The 22,477-nt window shown below is 33.4% G+C and overlaps 1 protein-coding gene across 1 annotated transcript in view; it reads right to left on the bottom strand.

Annotated features, from left to right (window-relative positions):
* Nucleotides 1–22,477, bottom strand: part of LOC111051775 (protein vestigial) — a 77,608-nt gene that overhangs the window by 21,465 nt on the left and 33,666 nt on the right. Inside the window, exon 3 of the mRNA XM_039437965.1 lies at nucleotides 15,106–15,276. Within this exon, the coding sequence (XP_039293899.1) occupies nucleotides 15,106–15,276 (171 nt within the window). The remainder of the gene's footprint in view (nucleotides 1–15,105; nucleotides 15,277–22,477) is intronic.

Below are 22,477 nucleotides of genomic sequence, written 5' to 3'. Positions count from 1 at the left end.
AATAGTAATGTAATTTGGAGAGAAGTTTGATAATTTATTGGATTCATGTGATAAAGCTTATGAATTGATTATGAAATTATCGTTTGTGCAGTGTTTCATTTCTATCACATACCAAAGAGGAAATGCCTCAATACTGCGAGATTTCAATTTGTCTAGTGCATGAACATAACCTAGAAGGTATTTCCAATAAAATTTTAAAGGTAGAAGGAATGGTTAGGGAGGTTAGGTTACGGATTTTGAATGGTGATATGTTAATTTTATTTAAAATGTGTTGATGATTTTATAAAATGAAGAAAAATAGCAAAAAGGTTGAGATATCGCACTTACAAAATGACACCTAACGAAGATCCATGTTTGTTCTGAGGATGATGCCCACATTAGCTTGTGCATTCAGATTCCTTTGTTCAGGAGTTTAACCGAACACAAATCAACTCACATTCTAGCGTTGAAAATAATAAAATTGAGAGTAAAAATAGAATACCATGATGAATCATATTAATCTACAGACTGGAGAACTGGAGAGCTCTACAATAATATGGAGCAAAGATGGGTGATGAAGTATGCGAAAATTGAGGCATAACAGTAATGTTTTTACATGAAACGGTGAAGTTTGGACCTTCGGTTGTTCATTCTTAGAAATAGGGATTAACTTTTAATACTGTTCAAATCTTGCATGGAAGCTAATGTGTGCTTGACATTGAATTGAAATGAATTTCTACTGATAAAATACCTTCAGTAGAAATGATGAAAAGTAGATTAACATAGAGTTCTGGATTGATTTTCAACAACAAACAAGTAATAAATAATAACTGTCCGTGATTTTGGAGATAATAGGATCTTACTGCTAGGATTGATTAATCTGCAACTTGAATTTTGAAAATCTGGAACTTGAAGATTCTTCAATCTCCAGAAATACTGAGATTCAACTCAAATCTCCTCAGGTGGAAATTACACCCTCAAAAAATAGCATCATAAGTCTGAGAAAGTGAAAAACGAATTGTCCACTAATTGTACCAATAAAGTAGCATCAAGTGGAGAAAATTGAAAAAAATGACTAAATGGAAAAAAGAAGAGAAAGCAAAGGGAGGAAGAGAAGAAGTGAGATTGGGAGAAGAACAGGAATATGAAAAAGAAGAAGAAGAAGAGGAGGAGGAAGAAAAATAAAAAGGAAAAGAGAAACTAGAAGAAAGACAGGAGCAGAGCAGACCAGGATAAGCAAGTGTAATCATTTTAAAGGACCTGTGGGAAACTGGCCTGTTAAGAAATTTATCACTCCAGATCTCGACTCGCAGATAAAGGTGGTGGTGGAGAAAGAATAAGAAAAAGAAGACAAAAACAGTTTGCCGAAAGGGTGGAGAACGAGTGAGAAGGAAGGATAGAGTAGGTGGCAAAAGGCAAAAGACAGAGACCGAAGAAGTAAAAGATCGATTAGGATGATTCTGTACTCTCCTATGCTGCACTTTATATACATCGTTTTGTATTCACATCACATATCTATATATGAACGTATCTGAAACTGTCGTATCGTATCTATATGTATATGTTACACTCACACACTCACACATGAGCTGGACGAACAATATAATCGACTGAATGTGACGACAAGATTCGTGGACTTGCAACCTTGCAACAGTTCAGGGAGTCGGTGTCGCATGCTTTGAACTTGAAAAGGCTAAGCCGCCTCAAGTCCTCCAACTTAGCTCGGTGCTTCATTTTCACCGGACTTGCCCAATCTGTTTTTATTTGTATTATTCTTATTCATCTGTATTTCTTTCTGTTCTGATTATTTGTTGCTCTAATCTTGTTTTTTGACTATGATAATAGTGGGAGATGTACGTTTTAAAACTCATCTCCAGTATATGGTTTGAATGTAACAAGTTGGAACTAACCCGTCAAAATTATGCTTCGCCACATGGCTTGAAATAATGACTTTGAAATTTGATATATTTAAACTCAGTTGTGTATTCAGGATATCATCTCCAATAGGATTCAGCTCAACTGAAACATTTGAAATAATGAGAACAATGAACATTTGGAAGTACGACAAATAATCACTCACTTTTCACCTGCAGGCTCCAGACAGCGTCACCGATTACAAGTAAAAGTGAAGTTTCCTTTCTTTGTGCCGATTCCAAAGAGGGGAGGGGTGAGTCTTCCCCTCCACACCAACAATATTGGTTCAATCCTATCGAATAAAAACTATTCTAGTTTCCATCTATACACAGGTCTAGCAGCAATTCAAATAGCTCTATACCTCACGTGACTCGCAGTAATAAAGAGTATTTATAGCGAAATATTTATTAAGACAAGGTATTATAGTTGAATGGAGAATTTAATCACATTCTTGATATGACCTGCAACCTGATATTCAAATTTTATGTCTCTATTACTATTGAGCTCCAATCAATGTATGAATTATTTAAGAGAATTATCATAATGAATTTCCAATTCAAGAACAAAACTGATAACACAAAGATAATTTTTGTTCTTTGTGTATGAATTAATAAAGAGAATTTAATTCCCATCTAAGCTCTGTAACTTTCCATTACCATTATAGGCTGAAACTATTATTTAAAGTATTTGATATTATTTCAATAAGTGAATATTTGTAACAGTACATAAGTAATATATCATTATTCATCGCAATATTGACAATTTTTGAGACAAGGAAAATCCAAAGGTAAGAAACTGTGAAGCAGCAGAACGTGAATGAACATTCCAAAAACGACTTTTTCAATTTTTTATTTTATTTTTTTGGCTGAGCGTGATGCCCACATGGCTCTAGCCGTGTGCGTGGGTAAAGGGGCGGATAATAATGAGAAATGAGTGGACCGACAGTTTTAGTTGGGTTCCAAACTACCAGGGAGCAATTTTCCAACTCATGAATCAGAGGAGTAGATTAATTATACTCATTGTTACATACAAACATTGATACATTGATATATAACAATGAGGAATCAGTATCGAAGTAGAATCCCTACAGGTAAAACTGCCTATTCAGCTTTGCTAACAGTTTCAAGTGAATCTCACGATATTATTACATGCAGTACAGTATTATGATGGAACAAAGCATACTCTTACTAAGCCAGTAGCCTAAATAGCAGGTGCATGTATCAGGTTTTTATGGCTTTATTTTGACGGCGTAAATCGGTACACTGTTAGGGGTAGTCTGAATTGGAAATTAGAGATTCAGGAAACAAACAAGAAAAGGTTAGATCTGGTGGCACCTTGCTTTTCATCCCCTAATGAGGGTCGTCTGCCGTTAACAGGTTTGTTTTTTATTTTGGTTGAGTTTTTACAACCACAAACAAGAGGGGTTGATTGAGCTCTGAACAAAGCTAACGGGTGGTCTCGTGTCAATACAGAACTATATAGACACTTTTGACTACCGTATAATTTTGAGTATATTGATGAAAACGCTGAAAACCATGGATTTCAAACATGCCCAGAGGAATAAGTTTTATTATTTTCAATTGTGTCTTCACAAGCACTTCCGAAAAACTAGAATATCTGATTGAAATAGGCTAATATAATCTTATTCATCTAGACTGAAGTAATACATTTTTATAGTGTAGTTCCATAGAGAATCCTTTAACATTTTTAATCTCAAGTTAAACATTTTGTCAATAAAATCTGTTTAGTGAAGTCCGGATGCGTTTCAAGAACTGGCCGTATCTTCAGCTTACATGGATCTTCAAAACACAATGAAAATTATTATCAAGTAATCTTTAATAGCGGGGCACCGAGCTTCCCTCGTTATTTATTTATTGATAAAAAGGACACAATTCTTTAAAATGATTGGGGAAGGACTAACAGGCAAAGCCCAAAATTGTTTCTTCCCAGAATTTCGATTCATACTCTATAAATAGTCAAAAAATTAAGTTATGTTCCATACACTTGAATTCAGGTCCAATTTTCAGTCCAAACATTTGAAAACATAAAAGTTCTGATTTTGATTGTTTACAAACCAAATGAATAACAAAATAACACTCACTAATCACTTAAAACTGTAAAATAATGATTCACTTTGAAAATCATGATATACTCTAATTTAGAATGATATACCATGTCATGTCAACTAATCAGATTATTTTGATAAAGTTGATTAAAATTTCTAGATAATATTTCTCGTGAGATAAGCTGATTGATTACACAGCTGACCATAAATTCTGTCTCTCTCCCACACAGGCACACGCATGTTCTGTTATCGACAGACAACGAAATCATCATCTGTTTCTCCAAGGATGAATAATAATTATTATCCTTTTCATGACCTTCAGCGAGTTTTCCCAGGGATGAGACCTAGTGCAATAGAATTTTTATAATCCTAATATGTTTCAAATTTCGTGAAAATCGTTAAGAGCCGTTTTCGATATCCGTTGGACATATATAACCATATAAATAACCAAATATATGAATATATACATAAATTCCTCGCTTTTTATAATAGGATTTATAAACCTTGTGGTGATCCTATCCCACGTTGAAGTGTCATGTGTGGCGGACCTAGCTCCAGGGAGGGCATGAACCACACAAAAAATAGATAATCTTATGAAAGTGCTCACTTTTACGGGTACATGAATATATGCCCCTCTATGCAATATCAGACCTGAGAATTTATTTAATTGGTTGAGGAATCTGTAGTTTATCCCAGATGTAGGATTGGAGTGTTCCAGTAATATTGAGCTTAAATAAAGCGATCTTAAAATTAAGACCTGGTTGTTGTTCTGATAAAGAGCCAATGCAACCCGAACAAAGATATAGATCACAAATCCATGTATGATTGTGCCTCTTACCGCTATCAGAATTGATGATGAATACTTTATGAAATAAATATAATTTCCGAAAAGAGGTTCGAGTACAGAATCTAATCCTATCAGTGTTGGATTACATTGACTTAAATCCTGCAAAATGCCGCATACACTGTTTAATTTAGTCTGGAAATTATAAGCTAAGCTGCCGACAGTGACCAATGTAAAAGCAAATGTAAGCAGGATTATATTTATTAATCCCACAGTAATCCACTGATACATTAGCAACCATCCACAACCTTCCACTCAATTAATTTCCCGACTTGTTACACTGACCATATGAGGTCTTTCACAATACCAATGGTAACGTGTCAAAGATGATATCAAGGTTTTCAGAAAAGAAACGAACTGGAAGATATGCTCAGTTATTTCAATATATTGACAATTTTCAAGATAAGCAGATAGTAAACAATAATTTTTAAAGTGAATGATGATGATCAGTATAACGTGTTCTGGTTTAATAATACCAGACATGTACAGATTACAATTTAATAATGATTTAAAAATTGAAAGAAGTTGTATGTTAAAATAATAATTTCAGGGTTGTGAGTTCTGCTTTGGAATAGCTTGATCGATAGACAGATTATTATAAATTAATCTAATTTAATGATGATTGTTATAATGTAGATTAACGTTGGATTTCCCCTGATTATAATCTGGTCATGACCATTAATTTTCACTAGAATTTATATCACTCATGAATCGTAGATGGGGCCCCAATATATTTACTAGAACACTCACGCGACTATGTTTTCCTTTTTCCTTGGTTCGCAAATAATTATTCTTCTGCCATGTGCTGGATTTTCTGGCCTCCAAGTAGAACGTGTTGCTGGTATATTACTCTGCGATTCATGTAGATTTAATCGGGTATTTTACGTTAATTATTATCTCCACAAACAAAAAGGAACTTTACAATTAACATTTAAATTCACAAATAAACAGTTAAAAATAATTTACATAAAATTTTTCAACAAGAATGTAAGTTTACTCAAAACGTGTGACTAGGGCAAGGTCAGTGCTACAACACAAAAAGGAACTTTACAATTAACATTTAAATTCACAAATAAACAGTTAAAAATAATTTACATAAAATTTTTCAACAAGAATGTAAGTTTACTCAAAACGTGTGACTAGGGCAAGGTCAGTGCTACAACAGCCTAAATCTTCTCCTCCAATTAAATTCACAATTCTAGGAATCTCTTTGTTTCTAATTTGCATAGGATGATTGCTATTGGTTGCAGCTGAGTGACGTAGTGCTCACGTCATATTTTTATGAAAAATGGTTCCTTTGTTTACATTCAATTCTCTGTCTTACAAGACGAATAAATACATTAAAACATAAATATAATTCAATCATTTCAAAATACAGTTCAATTCCAACAGTGTAGGTGAATTAATAATAATAAATAAAATTACAATAACAGAGATTCTGTGTTGCATCTCAACAATTCAAATTTTGGTATCCTTTTCTTTATCCTCTGATTGGTTGTTCGTGCAAAGAGGAATGAATCTAGCGAGATCGCTTCTATTTAATATTTATTTGTTGATAATTCAAACAATAAATATTAGTCTATTAAATTAAATATTACCGTTTGTCAATGTAGACTTACATACAAAGATTATTTGTAACTTTTTGCTATTATTGTACATCAGAATACTATTTTTTTATAATTTGTTTTTCAAAAATAAACTCATTTATTGTGCTAATAATTTTGATTAGCTTATTATTATAGATTCCTTTTTCCTACACAATAACGAAAAATAATAATTTATCAATAAACATGCCATCACATTATATTATACAATAAGCAGGTCTGAACGATCTCAACTCTATATTGGTGTTCTAAGCGTTCGAACGTTTTAGGTTAGGTTTACCACAACATTCCCTTAACCTATAGATGTGATTTTAATATAATATTTCACAAATTAATAGAATAAATAAATAATATAATAAGCAATAGGTATGAACTCAATTGGTTTACTGGAAGAGACTGATTCAATTTGATATTGTTATCAGTTAGCGGTAATGTTGATAACTATTATATTTCGAGATTGTTTGCTGCCTCTGCCTTGATTTTCATAATATGATTTAAAGAATTAGTTTTTTTTTAAGTAGCCACTGGAACGAGTCGTCACAACCTTTGTTTTATAATAGAATAACGGGTACTTGATAATAATTTGTATTGTGTTTAGTCCTAAAAAGTGTCAGTAGTCCTAAAAAGAGAAGTGTAATATGGATCTGAAAATGGATCTTCAAGTATCACAACATAAAAGAAGAACAAATAATAACTAATCATAACAGATAATATAAAGCATTCTATAATAGTTTGCGTATGTCTATGAATGGTATTAGCATAGAGAAACGAATACTATTATTTTGTCTCTGGTATTGGATTGTGCAATTCGCCCGCATTGACCACTACAGTATTTCTGGTTAGACAACGTCTATGATATTGAATGAAGGTACAGTACTCTGTATGCTGAAGAAAAGCTCAGTGCCTTGAAACGCATCAGGACTCAAGTAAACAGTAGGACCTAGTGTATCTAGTTTGGTATTCATCGACTATTGGAAGGCCACTTCTGAAAAGTGAAAAATGTAGATCAAGAAATGTTCCATACATAAGGAAATAAAACAATGATCCTCATAAAAAATATAGTTTTTGGTTCAGGTGAATTCAGATTCAGACCTTCCTTCCTTGAAGGCACCTCAAATACACATTAAACAGTATGAAGTGCTCATATCAAATTTCATAGAGTGATGAATTCACATGGATTTGATCTGAAGCTCACTCGATATAAGTTCCTTGACCTTTCCTTCAACCACGATAATATGTACATCTGTCACCCCCTCCACGAAATTCCTAATTTTTATAAATTCCTCATAGTTTTATCAAAGTTCTAACAGTAATCCTGCACTACAAACGCCTACATTTCCACATACCTTTATCGTATTATGCTAGATCACATCAGAGAATGTGAGATCACATCCCCTATCCATAATTCATTCATCTACCTTTTTGAATTGCATCTGGTGTGATCTAATTAAATTGGACTAAAACACAATGCATTCCAGATAAAAATTAGATCAACAGACACGATTTAATTGCTCCTACGCACTCAATAATAATTAGTTGAAGCCAATATCAATTATACTTTCCTGTATTTAAATTTAGGAATGTGTTCCTAATTATTATGGACGAGTATCATCTGGAGACTTCAAGGGTAGCTGGTTGCCAGGAATGATATCCAAAAAATGTGTACATATAACAATCGAGGCTACACTGGATACTGAATAAAGGATTTCTAGGGTCTCCAGGTAGCACAATAGGGTTCATTTTCTGAAATGTTAAGTAGGTCGACCTTTTTTGTGTGGACATATATGAGGGTGAGTGGAAATATCGAAAATTATATTGACATTGTTTCAGAATAGATTTAAATATGAAATATCAACGTACGTTCAACGATATGAAATGAACGTTTATTGACATGAGAAGTGTATTGAAATGATTTGGAGATTGTAGTAACAAAAATTCAGCTCATCTCCATGGATTTGAAACAAATACTACCTCTAAGGCTGCGTACAGACTCAAGCGTCACAATCACGCGCAATTGACTTTTAATCAACTGATGCTATGATTATTATCTGAATCTCACTGTCTCTGTACAAATACAGATATAATCAGCTGATGAATTAAACAGCGAAATTTGTGTGTTCGTTGCGGTTAAGTCTGAGTATTCCCAAACCTCACAAGCGTTTAATAGAATAACTTCAGTATGAAATAACTACAATCATCACTATTTAAACTGAGATTGCAATAATAATTTAAGTAGCAGAAATCAACTCAGGCCGCTAATACGTATCTCATAGTATAGAATACAAATGTTTAATTTTTTTTTTTTTTACTTCAAATTCCAAATACAACCACTCTCTCTTCCAAGCAAATTTCAAATTCCATTATCAATGGATACTGTAATACTCTGCACTTCATTTTTCAAATATAACCGAATTTCACTAATATTAGAATCCAATAATTAGGCCTGATAATGAGTAAGTTTAACAGGTAGCAAACTCCATCTCTTTGAGTAAAATATATACGATCTTCCTTCTTAGAGGACCTATTATGCTTTTAGGGATAAGGAGACGTATAGTCTACTTTTCCGCATAAAAACACCCTCCGTTGATTCTCTCGCCGCTGTGTCTTTTTTATAGGCTATAATTCTCTTCTCTAATCTTTACTACTCATCCTGCTTTATTAGAAAAAACGGTTCTTGTAGGAGCACCTTCACTAGGCTATTAGACTTGGAGCATCTTCCTCTCATTAGGCATTACTTTTTTCGGCCATTATATGTTGCAGTTTGAATAATGCTAAGAGGCATTTTCGCTTCAGCTAAGGTATTAGATGAGTTAAAAACAAAACAGCTCAGTCTTTGTTTTTGAATAGCAGAGTTGCTTCAACTTATAAGACACTTCAATAGCTTCGATACGAGCTTTTTCTTCTTGTTTAGTTTGACATTTTTAGTTCAAGTTTCTATCAACTCTACTTCCAAGAGTCCTCGTGCTGAGTCTGTGATGTTGGAATGAAAATAATAAAACGTTTCAAAAGTGAACTATTTTGTACGTTATTTCCAAGTGACACATTAGAAATGATCACATTGGTTCAATGATATTGAAGATTTATCTTTAAATTCTAACAAATTTAGAACATAAATATTACTAGGCTTATTTATAGTCTACTTATAGGCTTACCAAAAACCAAAGTGAGTGATATTCTGTAGTATTTATAGAATTGAATTGAATCTAGCATGAATGAAAATATTTCGGATGGAGTACAATATTCACTTATATAATTCAACTATCAATCGTTAATCCTCTCAATTGCAATAACGAAACTCATTTTCTTTGTTTGCATTCGTATTCTCTGCTTCTTTCTATATGTATCTCAGTCTAGATCACATTCGTGTGAACCTTTCTAGTTTTTCGTGTGTTTGAGTGAGTATTAGTGACTTTGAATGGGCGTTAATCACGCAATCAAAGCTGTGCATTATGTACATTATAAGCGAGAGTTGGGATAATTTTTCGGCTGTTTATCGGAGTTTCCTCAGTCAAACCTTGACCACTGTACAAGGTCTTAGCGATTAGGGTCAAGTCAAATTTGTTGAATACTTAAATTAGGAACGCCCTTAACTTCATTAAAGATCATGCCTTCATTCAATAGTGATAATGTCATGACGAATTGTTCGTCAAATTTTTGTTCTTCTCACGGATATTTGTTGGAAAACAGGGAAACAAATAATCCATGGTGCAATTTTAAAAGGTTATCTAGAGTATATTTATCAATAGCCCTATAAAATCCCTATAAATATTTATATAAGCCCTATCAAAATCCCCATTAACAGACGTATAGTCTCCTTGGGGAATCTATAGACTAGCATTAATGTAACAATATATCATTTTATATAAAACGTAATGTATTATATTAACAATTGAATCTATGAAAGTTTACATAGCTTGTTTGTGAAAATAAATTGATTTGATATAATAGTGTCCCATTTTTATATGTTCCTTTGTGAAGTTTATTTTATTCTTCTTGATGATGAATAATATTATAATATTATATCTTACTTTTCTTTTACCGTTACATATAATATCAAGTGGAGTCAAAATTTTACCGAAATTGGGAGAGTTATTCATAACTAACCCAAACAAAAATGAAACCTTCCAAAAACGTGATTCGTCTACTAAGTTGTGTTGATTCAAATTTATTGAAGACGGCAGTCATCCTTCAATTAACAACCGGACGTATTTCAGCCTTCAAAGCACCGCTATAGATGCTGCTCATAACATTTTGAGAGCTAAATCGTGTACTGAAATGATCCAATTAATCATTCACAATTTACATGCATTTTGTCGCTGTAACATCCGAGATTTGTGTGTGGTATCAACCGACTTATTTACACCTGGATATTATTCACGAAAAGATCAAATCGGTCCACATTCTTGTGTTTAAAACTCGTGAGATTCCCTAAGTTTTTTATACTTTGGCTAATCATGCAGGATAAAAAACAGGTTATTCTCAGTATATTCTGTAATATCAAAGATTATTGAAATCAATCCCGATATTCCTCTCATCAGCAAGTTGTGCACTTATTATTCAAGTTTCTGTGTTTTAGCCTTTCTAATTGAATTAGGCAGCATTAAAATGTTTATCTTATTCTAGTATGATCAATGAATTAGTTGATATGTTCACATTAATTTACTTGTTTGTTATAAGATGTGATGATTAGTAGTGTAATGTCATGACTCTGTACATCATTTTGCCAATCATGTCAAGAGTTGGTTGTCATTATTGAGATGCAGTAAAATCATTTTTATCAATTCAATTTTATTGTAGTATTTGGCGAGAGAATATTTAGTAGTTCGCAGGCGCAAAATTTCTTGGAAAATGCTTAGATGGATACAATCAATTCATTCTTGATTCAATATTTTCTTGCCTATAAATTAGCCTGGAAAGGCACTGTTCCACAGTAATAAGAATTGCACAGAAAGACAGACAGAACTTGAATCGTCAACGATTCTCATGGGACCTGTTTAATTGTTTGTTCCTATGTTACAATCTATATTATTAAAGAGTATATAATGTACTGTACACATTATATTGAGATTGGGATTGTTTTTTATAAATTCAACATTGATATCTACTTATGAATATAACTTTCTAAAAGGATGTAGGGTAAAGATGATAATTTGTAGATGACTTTACAATATTACTGTATTGGAATTTGAATTCCCATCCAAGCGTTCATCCAAAGTTCTTTTAATTTCTCAATTTTATTGATATAACGCAATACAATAAAATTCATCATAACAAAACAACAAAATAAGATCCCCTAATGAAGTTTTCCCACACGCTCATCCACTTTTTCTAATTAACGCAGCTACTCTCAACTGGTCACGTTTCTTTCTTGTATCATAATAGATAACCAAAAGCAAGTTGAATGCAGCTTATCAGCATGGAATTGAGAGCACACTATCCCAAAAAAAGGAATTAAAATTAAAAGTGATGGAAAAATTGTGCAATGGGGTTAGGTTAGGGTGAAAGCTACCCTCTATTCTTGGTATTGCATCGCGTGTTGAAGGCTCACATCCAACTCAGTCGTCACTAGTTATGAATAATCGTTACAAATATAGATATCATATTGTAGCAGGATGATCTATGTATATTAGTGACAAAGGAAGTCTGTATAGTACGGTGCATTGTCCTGTTATGATAATAAAACGTCACATAATAATAATAATCATTTTATTTGTTAACAGCTCAGCTATACAAATTATTATTATTATTATTATAACTAGAATTATGAAGCATAATATAAAGATTTAATTTTTTTTTAACCAGACTTATTAAGAAATTATAATACAACTCTAGAGACTAGAGATATAATAGGCGATCATTATTGAATAAATTCATCTCATTCATTCTCTATTCAAAAAGGACTAATTTCATCCTCAGGTACACAATCCAACTTCTCCAAACTTAAAAGTTTACTTGAAAGTAAATGGCATGATTATTTGATCTCATTATTTTCCTAATAGGTGAAGAGAACTTATCATTTGATGATAAAAAGTTACTGATGTTAATAATAATATTATGTATGTAGTTGGTTGAAAAGTTCGTTTTAGCATAACTATTGATGACGCTGAGTATATTTTCCCAGCTAACTGAACCAGAAAAAGATTCAAAGCTTTATAATAATAGGCTTTTTTAGAAGAATAGGCCAGTAGACAAAATTTATGGAATGCAGGCTTTAGAACGACTGCCGAGTCAACCAAGTTACGTTCCTCAAAAACATTATTCAATAATTAGTAATTTATATAATAGATATGATTGGTGCCAGTCATTCAGGTCAATCAATCGATTGATCAATGCAAAAATATTCAAATTGAAAATCAATTAAGAAGATAGTCATATGATCAATGTAATGATAGAGGAAACAGGGCTCACAACTCTGCTGAGCCCCAGCATCACTACTCCCACCACAAAAGTTTTGAGAGACAATTATGGGTGGCTACTTTTTATTTTTATAGACTCTCACAGTCCATAGCTCATTTCAGCCATTCACCGACAGCCTGAGCTCCTTTATAGCCTGTCATTATGAAGTTATTGGTCGACGTACCCTATAATTTACTACCAACGCCATTTCATGGAGTTCTGAGAAGCACCTCCCTCGCTACAGTGGTTGGATTTCAAACAATCACGCTACCATTGATCGTAAAAACAAGCATTATTACGATGAGAAATCACGTTCATTTGAACTCAGATCACTTGAAATGTCACTCGAATCATTATTACAAAGATTTTCAGGATGAAAACTCGAATTAACGATTCGAAAATTACACATTTTTGGGGAAATAGATAAAAAATCATGATGACAATTTGAATTGAAACCCATTTGTACATTCCAGTTTGCAAAGCTATGTACATTCTCCATCATACCATAATTTTATTCAGGCTAGAATTTAAAAGATTGCTTCATTAAAACATTGCTCAGCAGAGCCATGTACTAGATTTTGAACGATGAAAGATGAAAAAAATATCGATTAATCAGCTTTTTAGAAGTGGTGTCAGAGTTTTTAGGTGACACCTGATCAAATCCAAGACCTCTGACAACCTGCCAGTTGCAACTGATTTTAAGCTGACGGGAACGACGGTTTAACGTGTACTGATTGGTTGTTAGCCAAATACAGCTAAGTTTCAATCCAACAATTCTTCATAAATACATCCTTAATTGATTGAAGTAAAATCACAATCACTGGAAAAAGCATTTTCTTTCATGTTCTCGTAGATAAACGTAATCAGGTTAATGGGTTAATCATAAATATAAACCATCAGACTCCATAAACTGCATGAAACTTCACCGTCCTTGATTGGTGAGCGACAATCACCAATCTCTGAGACAAAATTTACAACCTGGGAACGCGGCCCGCGCCGTTTAGCCATCCATACATCTCCATTTCCATCCATTAATACAGTTCCGAAACAGAGCGACGGTGAGAAATTTATGGATACGCGCTTCCATAAATCCCCGATATTAAAAACAACGACTCGTTCGGATGAAATGTGATGCTATCGTTTGAAAAAGTCGAGATTTATTACGTCTATTTCTGTCGGTTGCACTCTCTCTCCCCTAGTTCTTTGTGGTAGTTGCTGTTATGGAGTGATTAACTAACCAAACTTGGAAGCTGTGCTAGTCTATTATGTCTGACAACACATCTGGAAGGTTTGTTTGTATTGCTGTTTGCACTAGTTGAGAGGGAACCGCCGGCTGTAATAGGATGAACAGTAGGAGTGTTATCGTAATAAAGGTTCAATTGAAATGATTAAATTCTTCTACGATGACGTCGATCATATTCTTCCAACATTATAATCCGGCGATAAATGAAAAAAACTTTGAAAATAATCTTACTTGATAGAAATATTATAATATTATGACATTTTGAAGAATAGATATTTTACAGTTATATGATAAGATATGTTGTTGAAGTAGGGAACTGTAGAATGTGATACTGTATGATTATGGGAATGTTATTTAAGTGAAGTTAAATATTATGTTATACATTGTTGAAGTGTAAAGTACTTCAACTATAAGTATAAAAGTTGAAAAGTTAAAAGTTTTAACAGTAAAGGTTACCAACTTCATCAGTACCAGTGAGATATTCAAATGAGAATATAAATCACAGTTTATAACTCCAGTGAGTTGGGAAATCAAAGGTTTACTCTAAGCTCGAAATCTCCTCTCTTGAAGATTTTTGTAATAAAATTATTCTTTATAAGATAATTTTGTTTTATAAGAAATTGTTTTCTAATAAGAAAATTGATTTTACAAAGACCTACAAAAACACACAATCGATCCCCCATGTTTTAAAACTGATTTGACTGTTCGAACTGCATACGGTTTAAACAAATTCGACTAAATATGATCACTGGAACTGTAAATCCCTAAAAATAGTCTGGAGATCATGTGTACTGAAATGTTCAGAAATTTTTCTGGAATTGCTCAATTTATTCTATGATGAATTTATTTTATTTTTGTGTAGATCATGTGTAAATGTGTAATGAATATTACAAATTTTCTCATTGAGAGTTTAATATCTGTATGATGAGTTGTTTTCATAATTTTGTCATTGTGGGTAGTTGTTGAGCACTTTGTTCATATCAAGCACATTGAAGTTCACATTAAACACATTTAATGTGAATACATTTTTAAAACTCTAGAAATTGTGGTTTGGTCTTACCTTTGGCTGAGTTAGGTGAGGAGGGTGTTTTATAGGAGAGTGCCCTGGTGAAGTGTTCATCGACTACTGATGCAACATCCCCCGTGTAGTGAGTGAATACCACACAGTTGGCAGACACGTACTGGGCTCTACTACTAACTGCATCACCCGGCGATAGGGCTTCTTCGTCTCCTAAAAAATGATTGACAATAATGAAAAGTCACTGAGTAGAGAAACAGCAGAGAAAACTTATACGATTGTTTTATTCAATGGTAACTGTTGAAACTGGTAGAAGTTATCAGTTGTATCAAGTTAATCAACAGTAAAAATTAGAGAAAATGATGATGAGGTTAAGTTTCTCAAAACTCTTGTGCACCCTCGGTTGGAATTTTGAATGAGTGGAGCTACATTTCAGATGAGTTCCGAATCACAAAACAACCTCATTAACAATGGAGGACAATAAAAGACAATAAATGGGAATTGAATATTAATAGATTAATCTTGAAAATGAATAGATAAGATGGATTTAAATAGTTGGATTTTATTTATTGTAGGTAATTTTATGGGACCCTTGTAACCTGTAGGCTACTGCATCGTTCTATGCAATTTTGGCAAAATCACATGATGAAAATCACAATAAAAAGATAATGAAATGACTAAAAACGGCACCAGCTACATGCAACGGAAGATACAGATTCCTTTGAATTCTCGAAAAGTCAACATTTATTTTTATCAGACTGAACTTCGGTTCCTTGTTGATCTGATCACTTCCCTCATCTGATTGTAACTTCTCCTTTTTCTTCTTTTTTTTCTTCTTCTTATCCGATCTGACATTCCGATCTCGCTTTTTTAGTCGCGGCACGTTTTATTTATTTATTCCTTTCTAAAATCTCTCCCAATTTATTCTTTCTCTTCCTTCCAATTTTTACCTATTCATCCTGTCAGCTGTCTTCCTTATTCTACTGAATTACCGAAATAGTTTAGTTGCACACTGTAATTAATTTACTGTTTATTGTTATTCAAATCTGTATTTATGTGCAATCAATCTATCAAATTTAAATTCATTTGTACGAGTGAAAAGTCCCACTATTAAGTAATTTTTTCTGAGAGAGTTGCTCACATAAGCTAGGGATTGTCCCTATAATACCTAATGGTATTTACTTTCTTAATGGATCTAAACTTTTCTATAATGGAAGTAAAGATGAATGGACATACAGCTCCAGGTGGGCTCCAAACTACCAGAAAGCGATCTATGATATTTAGGGGAAGAGGTTTCTTAATACTTATAACTAAGTTGACGAGACCAAGACAGTCTTGTTGGAGAGTGACGAATTATTGACGCTATGCTGTAGGAGGATGTTGAGGAGTAGACGGAGAGGGAGGCTAAATTAATATGGATGGATGGTGCTGAAGAATCCATTCGAATTATGGAATGCCAGTTATTTAATCATAGTTATTATGGATGAAAATGGAAAATAATAATATGGAAATAGTTATAAAATAGTGATTTCAGAGAATATTGACAGATTTTCAACATTTCAAATGAAAACTGCTCAAAATAATTGAGAATTTTTTTAATATTCAATGAACTCAATTTTTCGTTTGTTTTCAAATTTTTGATAGCATGGAATTCAATTCCAGTAGATAACGATCGCAAAACACTGCTCAAAGCTCATATCATACATTCACAATCTGATAAAATAAATTCTTTACGCTGACGCCACGAACGAGACTGGATTGTACTGAATACTATATCAAGAGACAATAATTTTGTCTTGCAGTCTAGGTGATTTTCGGTTGATGACTCATGTCTGGAGAATTAGTTAGCGATAGCTTCAATTATCCTCCCTTTCATGGTGTATGAAAAACTCCAGAATTATTATAGAATATACTAGTAGTTCTGTGAACATTAGACCTCACGCAGTATTCTCATCCACAAGTACCTGATTTAAACTATAGACCTTAAGGTGCGTACAGATATACGCGCCGCGAACATGAGCAATTCACTTTTAATCAGCTGATCATATCTGTATTTTTACAGAAACGGTAAGATACAGATATAAAAAGCTTGGCATCAGCTGATTAAAAGTGAATTGCTAATGTTCGCGGCGCGTAAATCTGTACGCACCTTAATACAGCAATGTGTGGCTTCTCCACACATCTGTGTAATCACTTGACAGCTGATTTATGATGAATAATATTCTATAGTCTGATTTTTACTCTAATATTGGCGTATGAAGGAGGCTCCTTTTTCCTTTTATTATTATACTTGGAATGAAAAATTTCCAAAAACCTTGTATATACGTCGACGCGCAATTAAAAAAGGAACATACCTGTCGAATTTCATGAGAATCTATTACCACGTTTCGCCGTAAATGCGCAACATATAAACATATAAACCGTTAATCATATAATCTACAACATATAATCATTAAGAGAAATGCCAAACCGTCGACTTGAATCTTAGACCTCACATCGCTCGGTCAATAAAAACGAATTATTATAGAAAGTTCTCGCAGACAAAACTACGAATTACAGATATCGAATAAAACCCAATGCTCAATTTTAATACGATTTATCGGGGGGCCGAAATACATTGTTTCACTGCAAATTATAGAGGTTTTTCAAAGGACCAAGTTTCCCAGTACTAATTATTATAGAGGATTACGAATAATAGAGAACAGGTAATCGAGGTTCTACCCTATAAAAAGAGCAAACACGGAGCTAACAGATTCCCTATTATTTCTTATGAAGTATATTAAGAAGTACAGTACCAGTCATTTCTACACATGCATTCTCTTCATCAGCTGAAGTTTTATTAATCTTCAGAAGTACAATATTTTAATGATAGGTCTACGTACGAATGCTACAAGATTGATGTATAACCTACATCATGTTGGAAAACTTTATTCCTTCAATTTGATTTAATCTAATTAATTTCAACGTCATATCAAACTCTGTATTTTTCCTCTGTACTTTTCTTATAAACAAGCTAGGTTCATCTGAAAACATCCTTGAAAAATCAACCTACAATATTATCTAGCATAGATCTTGTTTGAAAAAGTTGGAGCACGGTTTTAATCAGTTAAATCTAGTCAAAGATATCGTCTACTATAAAATAAAACCTAAAAGAACACCAGAGACCCGAAAAAGCGAGAGGACCACCACGGAAGGATTATGTTACCCATCGCATTAGGTTTTAAACAGTTCCTCCTAAACTCTCACACATATGAGAGATGAGAGAGTATACACGAGTAGAAAACTTATCTTAAAGATTTAAAATTCACACACACACACGAGATAATACTCTTTCTCTCTTTTTCATCATCATTTCTCCAACCTTTCCCTTCACTCTCTTTTTGTTTTCTAATTTTCAATTTTGTTTTCTCATTATATTTGTGATTCGATTCTGCAATGTATTTATGTAATTTGCTGATTGCCATAGGTTTCTTCAGATCTAGCAAATAAGAATGAAATCAATCATCACATCAATATTAATCTTATCAATTTCTATGTTTTTTCCTTTCTCTCCCTTTCCTGTTCCACCTCTCCTCCATCCTTTATAGTCACTGTTGTCTGTCGGTTGTCACTTATCGTCCAATACCTTCACTTATTCCCTCGTCCGTGTTTGCTCTCCTAGCCCTCTTCTGTCTCTCCCCTCTTTATCACTAATCTTTTCCACTCTCTATGACTTCCTTTTACTCTCTTTCTAGTTATCTCCTTCTGTTTTTCTAAATATTTTCGATTTTTTCTGTCTGCTTTCTTTCTGTTCAATCTTCTCTCTCTCTATTTCACGTTTGTTGCTCTCCACCTTTCATCTCGCTCCTCTTCCCATTCTTATCATTCCTCTTTTTTTTCTCATCTTGTTTCTACTCGTATTTCCTCCTGTCTTCTCCATCCATCTCAATCATTCCTATTTCCTACACCTTTCCTACGTCAATTTCCTCCTCTTCACTCATTCCTGTATCCTCTTCTCCTCTCTCATGTCCACTCTCTATACAGTCCTTTCTTTATACTATCTACTCCAACACACACTCACTCTCAATATACTCTCTAAGATGATCCGAATCTACGAACATAAAAAGTGTTAGAAGAGCTGACTTCGAGTGTCCCATCCACTCGACTTCCTATCATTTCAAAAAATTACATCTTTATTAGGAAAGGTTGTAGTGTCATTTCATGCTTTCCAGCTTATTATCTCCGTGATTTGTTTGAACGGTTATTAGTCCACCTTTTTAACTTGTCATAATATGATATCTCGTTTTAATTCCATAGTGATATTCACTTTATACTGTCAGTATTAGTCAACCATAACATCAATACCCATTCAACCAATTCCGACTGTGCATCTCTCTATAACTCAAAAAGTGTAGTTGATATTGAAACGAGACACCACGCGTTGGAACCTGTTCTGGGAATATCGGATTATGAGCATCCGTTCAAAACTGATTCCGTTTTTTGGTTAACTGTTACCATTCAACTGTACTATCATTGATTTCAAAGATTGTTGAAATGACTGGAATTTCTTCACAAATATCATTCCAATTATCACAATCTAGAACCAAATTGGCTATTCAGCAATATTTTACTATCCTGAAATTCTAAACTTGTATTGCAAGTTTTGATAGAAACTCACTATCTACGGATTATTGGCTTCATTGAGAAGATTGTTTTCCGACTGGTTTGATTGTATAGTCGATCATAAAAATATTTCTCTAACATGGGAAGGGAGACGAACGATATGATAAAAGGAGTTTCAAGACTCCTAGGAAACTAGAATATGTGGTATAATAATGTGTGGGATTGAAGGGATGAGGCAGTTGAAAGGATATGCTATATCACTGTAGAATAAATGTGGTTGATAAATTTTAATATTAAAGTATTTGACAAAGAGAGAATCTCGATATGGAAAGAGTTGGAAGTAGAGGAAGAGCGAAAATGAGTAAACATGGAGGTTACTAGAGAAACTAACGTTCAAAAATATGATAGAGAGGATGAAGAAGAAGGATTCATAAAAGACATAGATCAAAATAATAAGAAGAAGAGCAGGAAGTGAGGAAGAGGACGACCCGATCATATTTTGTTATAGATGAATAATCATTGAATGCCAATCAAGAGAATGTATTTGATGAATGATGAATTGAATGCAGGATATGATAACTGTGAATAATGATAAAACAACGTGAATTAGAGAAAATCTTCGATCCACTTCTTATTCATACGATAGCTTCTATTAACCGTGCATGTCAACGGCTCTAAATAATTTAAACGCATGATGGGAATTGTAATAAATTGCTCTTTATTAACACACTTGTGTTACTATACTCTCTATCGTATTTTGTCAAGGACTTGATACTTCATACTACTACTTACTATTGATTAGAAGCTCGTTTCTCTGTTTTACTCTGTTTCTTACTAAATCTTACTTCTTTTTCTCCATCTTCAATCTTTTACTTCTACTATCTGCATTGATAAATATTTATTACTCTCCCTCATCCTCATCCATCTTTGTTTTTCCCTTCTTCCATTAGTTAGTATCATCACACTATTGGTTTTCGCTCTGAAAGTTATCTCCATTACTGGACCCTGATTAATAATAATTCTTATTTCATTCTTCGACATTAAATTTATCTATAACTACATTGATCTTCATATATGACATATATGTAGTCCTCTCTCACTATATAGATTTACCTGTCAGCAATCACTTTTCATTATAAATTCACGCATTTCATTAAAACATCACTTTTTAATATATTCAGGTTTCTATTTGTACAATTTTCCTTTTCCCTCCTGTCTTCATTTACCTGAATGCATTCTCTGAATGCAACTTCTTCCCTTTTCTCTTGCCCCCACTATTTTAATTCCTCTACCTCTCTTATTTCCTTCTCTTATCCTATTAATCTTGTCATCAATATGAATTAATATAAGGTGATTGATTCCAATGATTCTATTTCATTGAGTGAAACAAAAACCCTTTCTCTTCATTCCTATACACTCTTATATTCCTGTTATATCCTATATTTTATTGTTACTATTCATTATTCTCCTAATTTCAACTGCTTCAACTTTACTCCAAATCTTGATTATGTTTCAATCTCCCTCTTTATTCCTCATTCCTTTTTTCACCTCGCACATTTCCATCTCAGTCTTTTGCTCCATCAACTTATCTTATTTCTATTCTAGTTGTATCTCTCCATAATATTTTACTCAATTTTACTTCTTATTTCTATACCTCATTTTCTCTCCATTTTATGTTTCCCATTGGTATATCTCCGATAGTCCTACTACAGTATCAGGTATCAAGAACTCTATAGAAAGCCATTGTCACACCATAATATTTCACACTACTCTCCGATTTGCTGTGAATTTTATACGTTCAGAGCAATCGAGAAATGTGGAATCAGGAAAGGAACAAGGAGTAGGATCAAGGAGAGGAGTAAGGAATTCGATTGGTTATATATATTTATATAATACCAATCATTCCATCTATATGCTGCATACAAATATACTGTTTCATTCTACTTGAATATGTGTTGTGTGGGTTTCTATGTAGAGTCGGCTTGAGTTCTTATGATTTCGAGATCTTCTTATCTCTACTTCTAAACCAGTGTGATGCTACTATTTAAAAGTACATTAAGTCTCCTGATATGACTCTAAATTTAGCTATTGGAACGAATAACTATCAGCTATGGTGAGATCACTTTAAAATGTCAGCATTGATTGAATGGGAAGTACTGATGTTATATTATAAGGAATGCTGACTGTATCAAGTGTATCTCACTTTACTAGAATTTTTCTGATTGGTTCATGTTGGTGGGCAACCAAAGTGTGCCTGGCCAAGAACGTTCTAGAGAATCTATCATGAAAACTTCGCTTACACATCAACTGAAGGAGATCTGTTAAGTACCACAAACATAGCTCTACAATAACTTAACGCAAAGTGCAAGAAGCTTTTGAAATAGTTGACAAGCTTATCTGACAGATGGAATGCTTTCCAGTGCAGTGCTGCACTCTGGTGACTGAATGTGAAAGAATGTGAATGACAGTAGCGCATACCAACACATAGAAAAGCAGGTCCTCAGTAATGGTACATTTTATATCATCTCGCGCCAGGAATGTGTTAGCACTAAATCTGATAATAATATGGCTACTGCAACTGCTAGTATCAGAGAAGTCATGTCATGGCGCTAGGAAGGTATATTATATTATAGGAATTATTGAGTTGGAGAAAAAAGTGTTTTTGAATTGACCAAGTGCTGACCAAGCAGTGCAGATCCAGGCTACTAAAAGGCTCGCGAAAGGGCCCGGCCCGATCGATAACTTGTTCCCGGGCCCCGGGCCCGGACAATGTTTTATCTGAAGATGACAATCTGAGCAACTAAAATAACAA

Source organism: Nilaparvata lugens, chromosome 11, assembly GCF_014356525.2.
Source record: "Nilaparvata lugens isolate BPH chromosome 11, ASM1435652v1, whole genome shotgun sequence".
Classification (NCBI taxonomy): Eukaryota; Metazoa; Arthropoda; class Insecta; order Hemiptera; family Delphacidae; genus Nilaparvata; species Nilaparvata lugens.
This window is presented reverse-complemented; position numbering and strand designations above follow the sequence as displayed.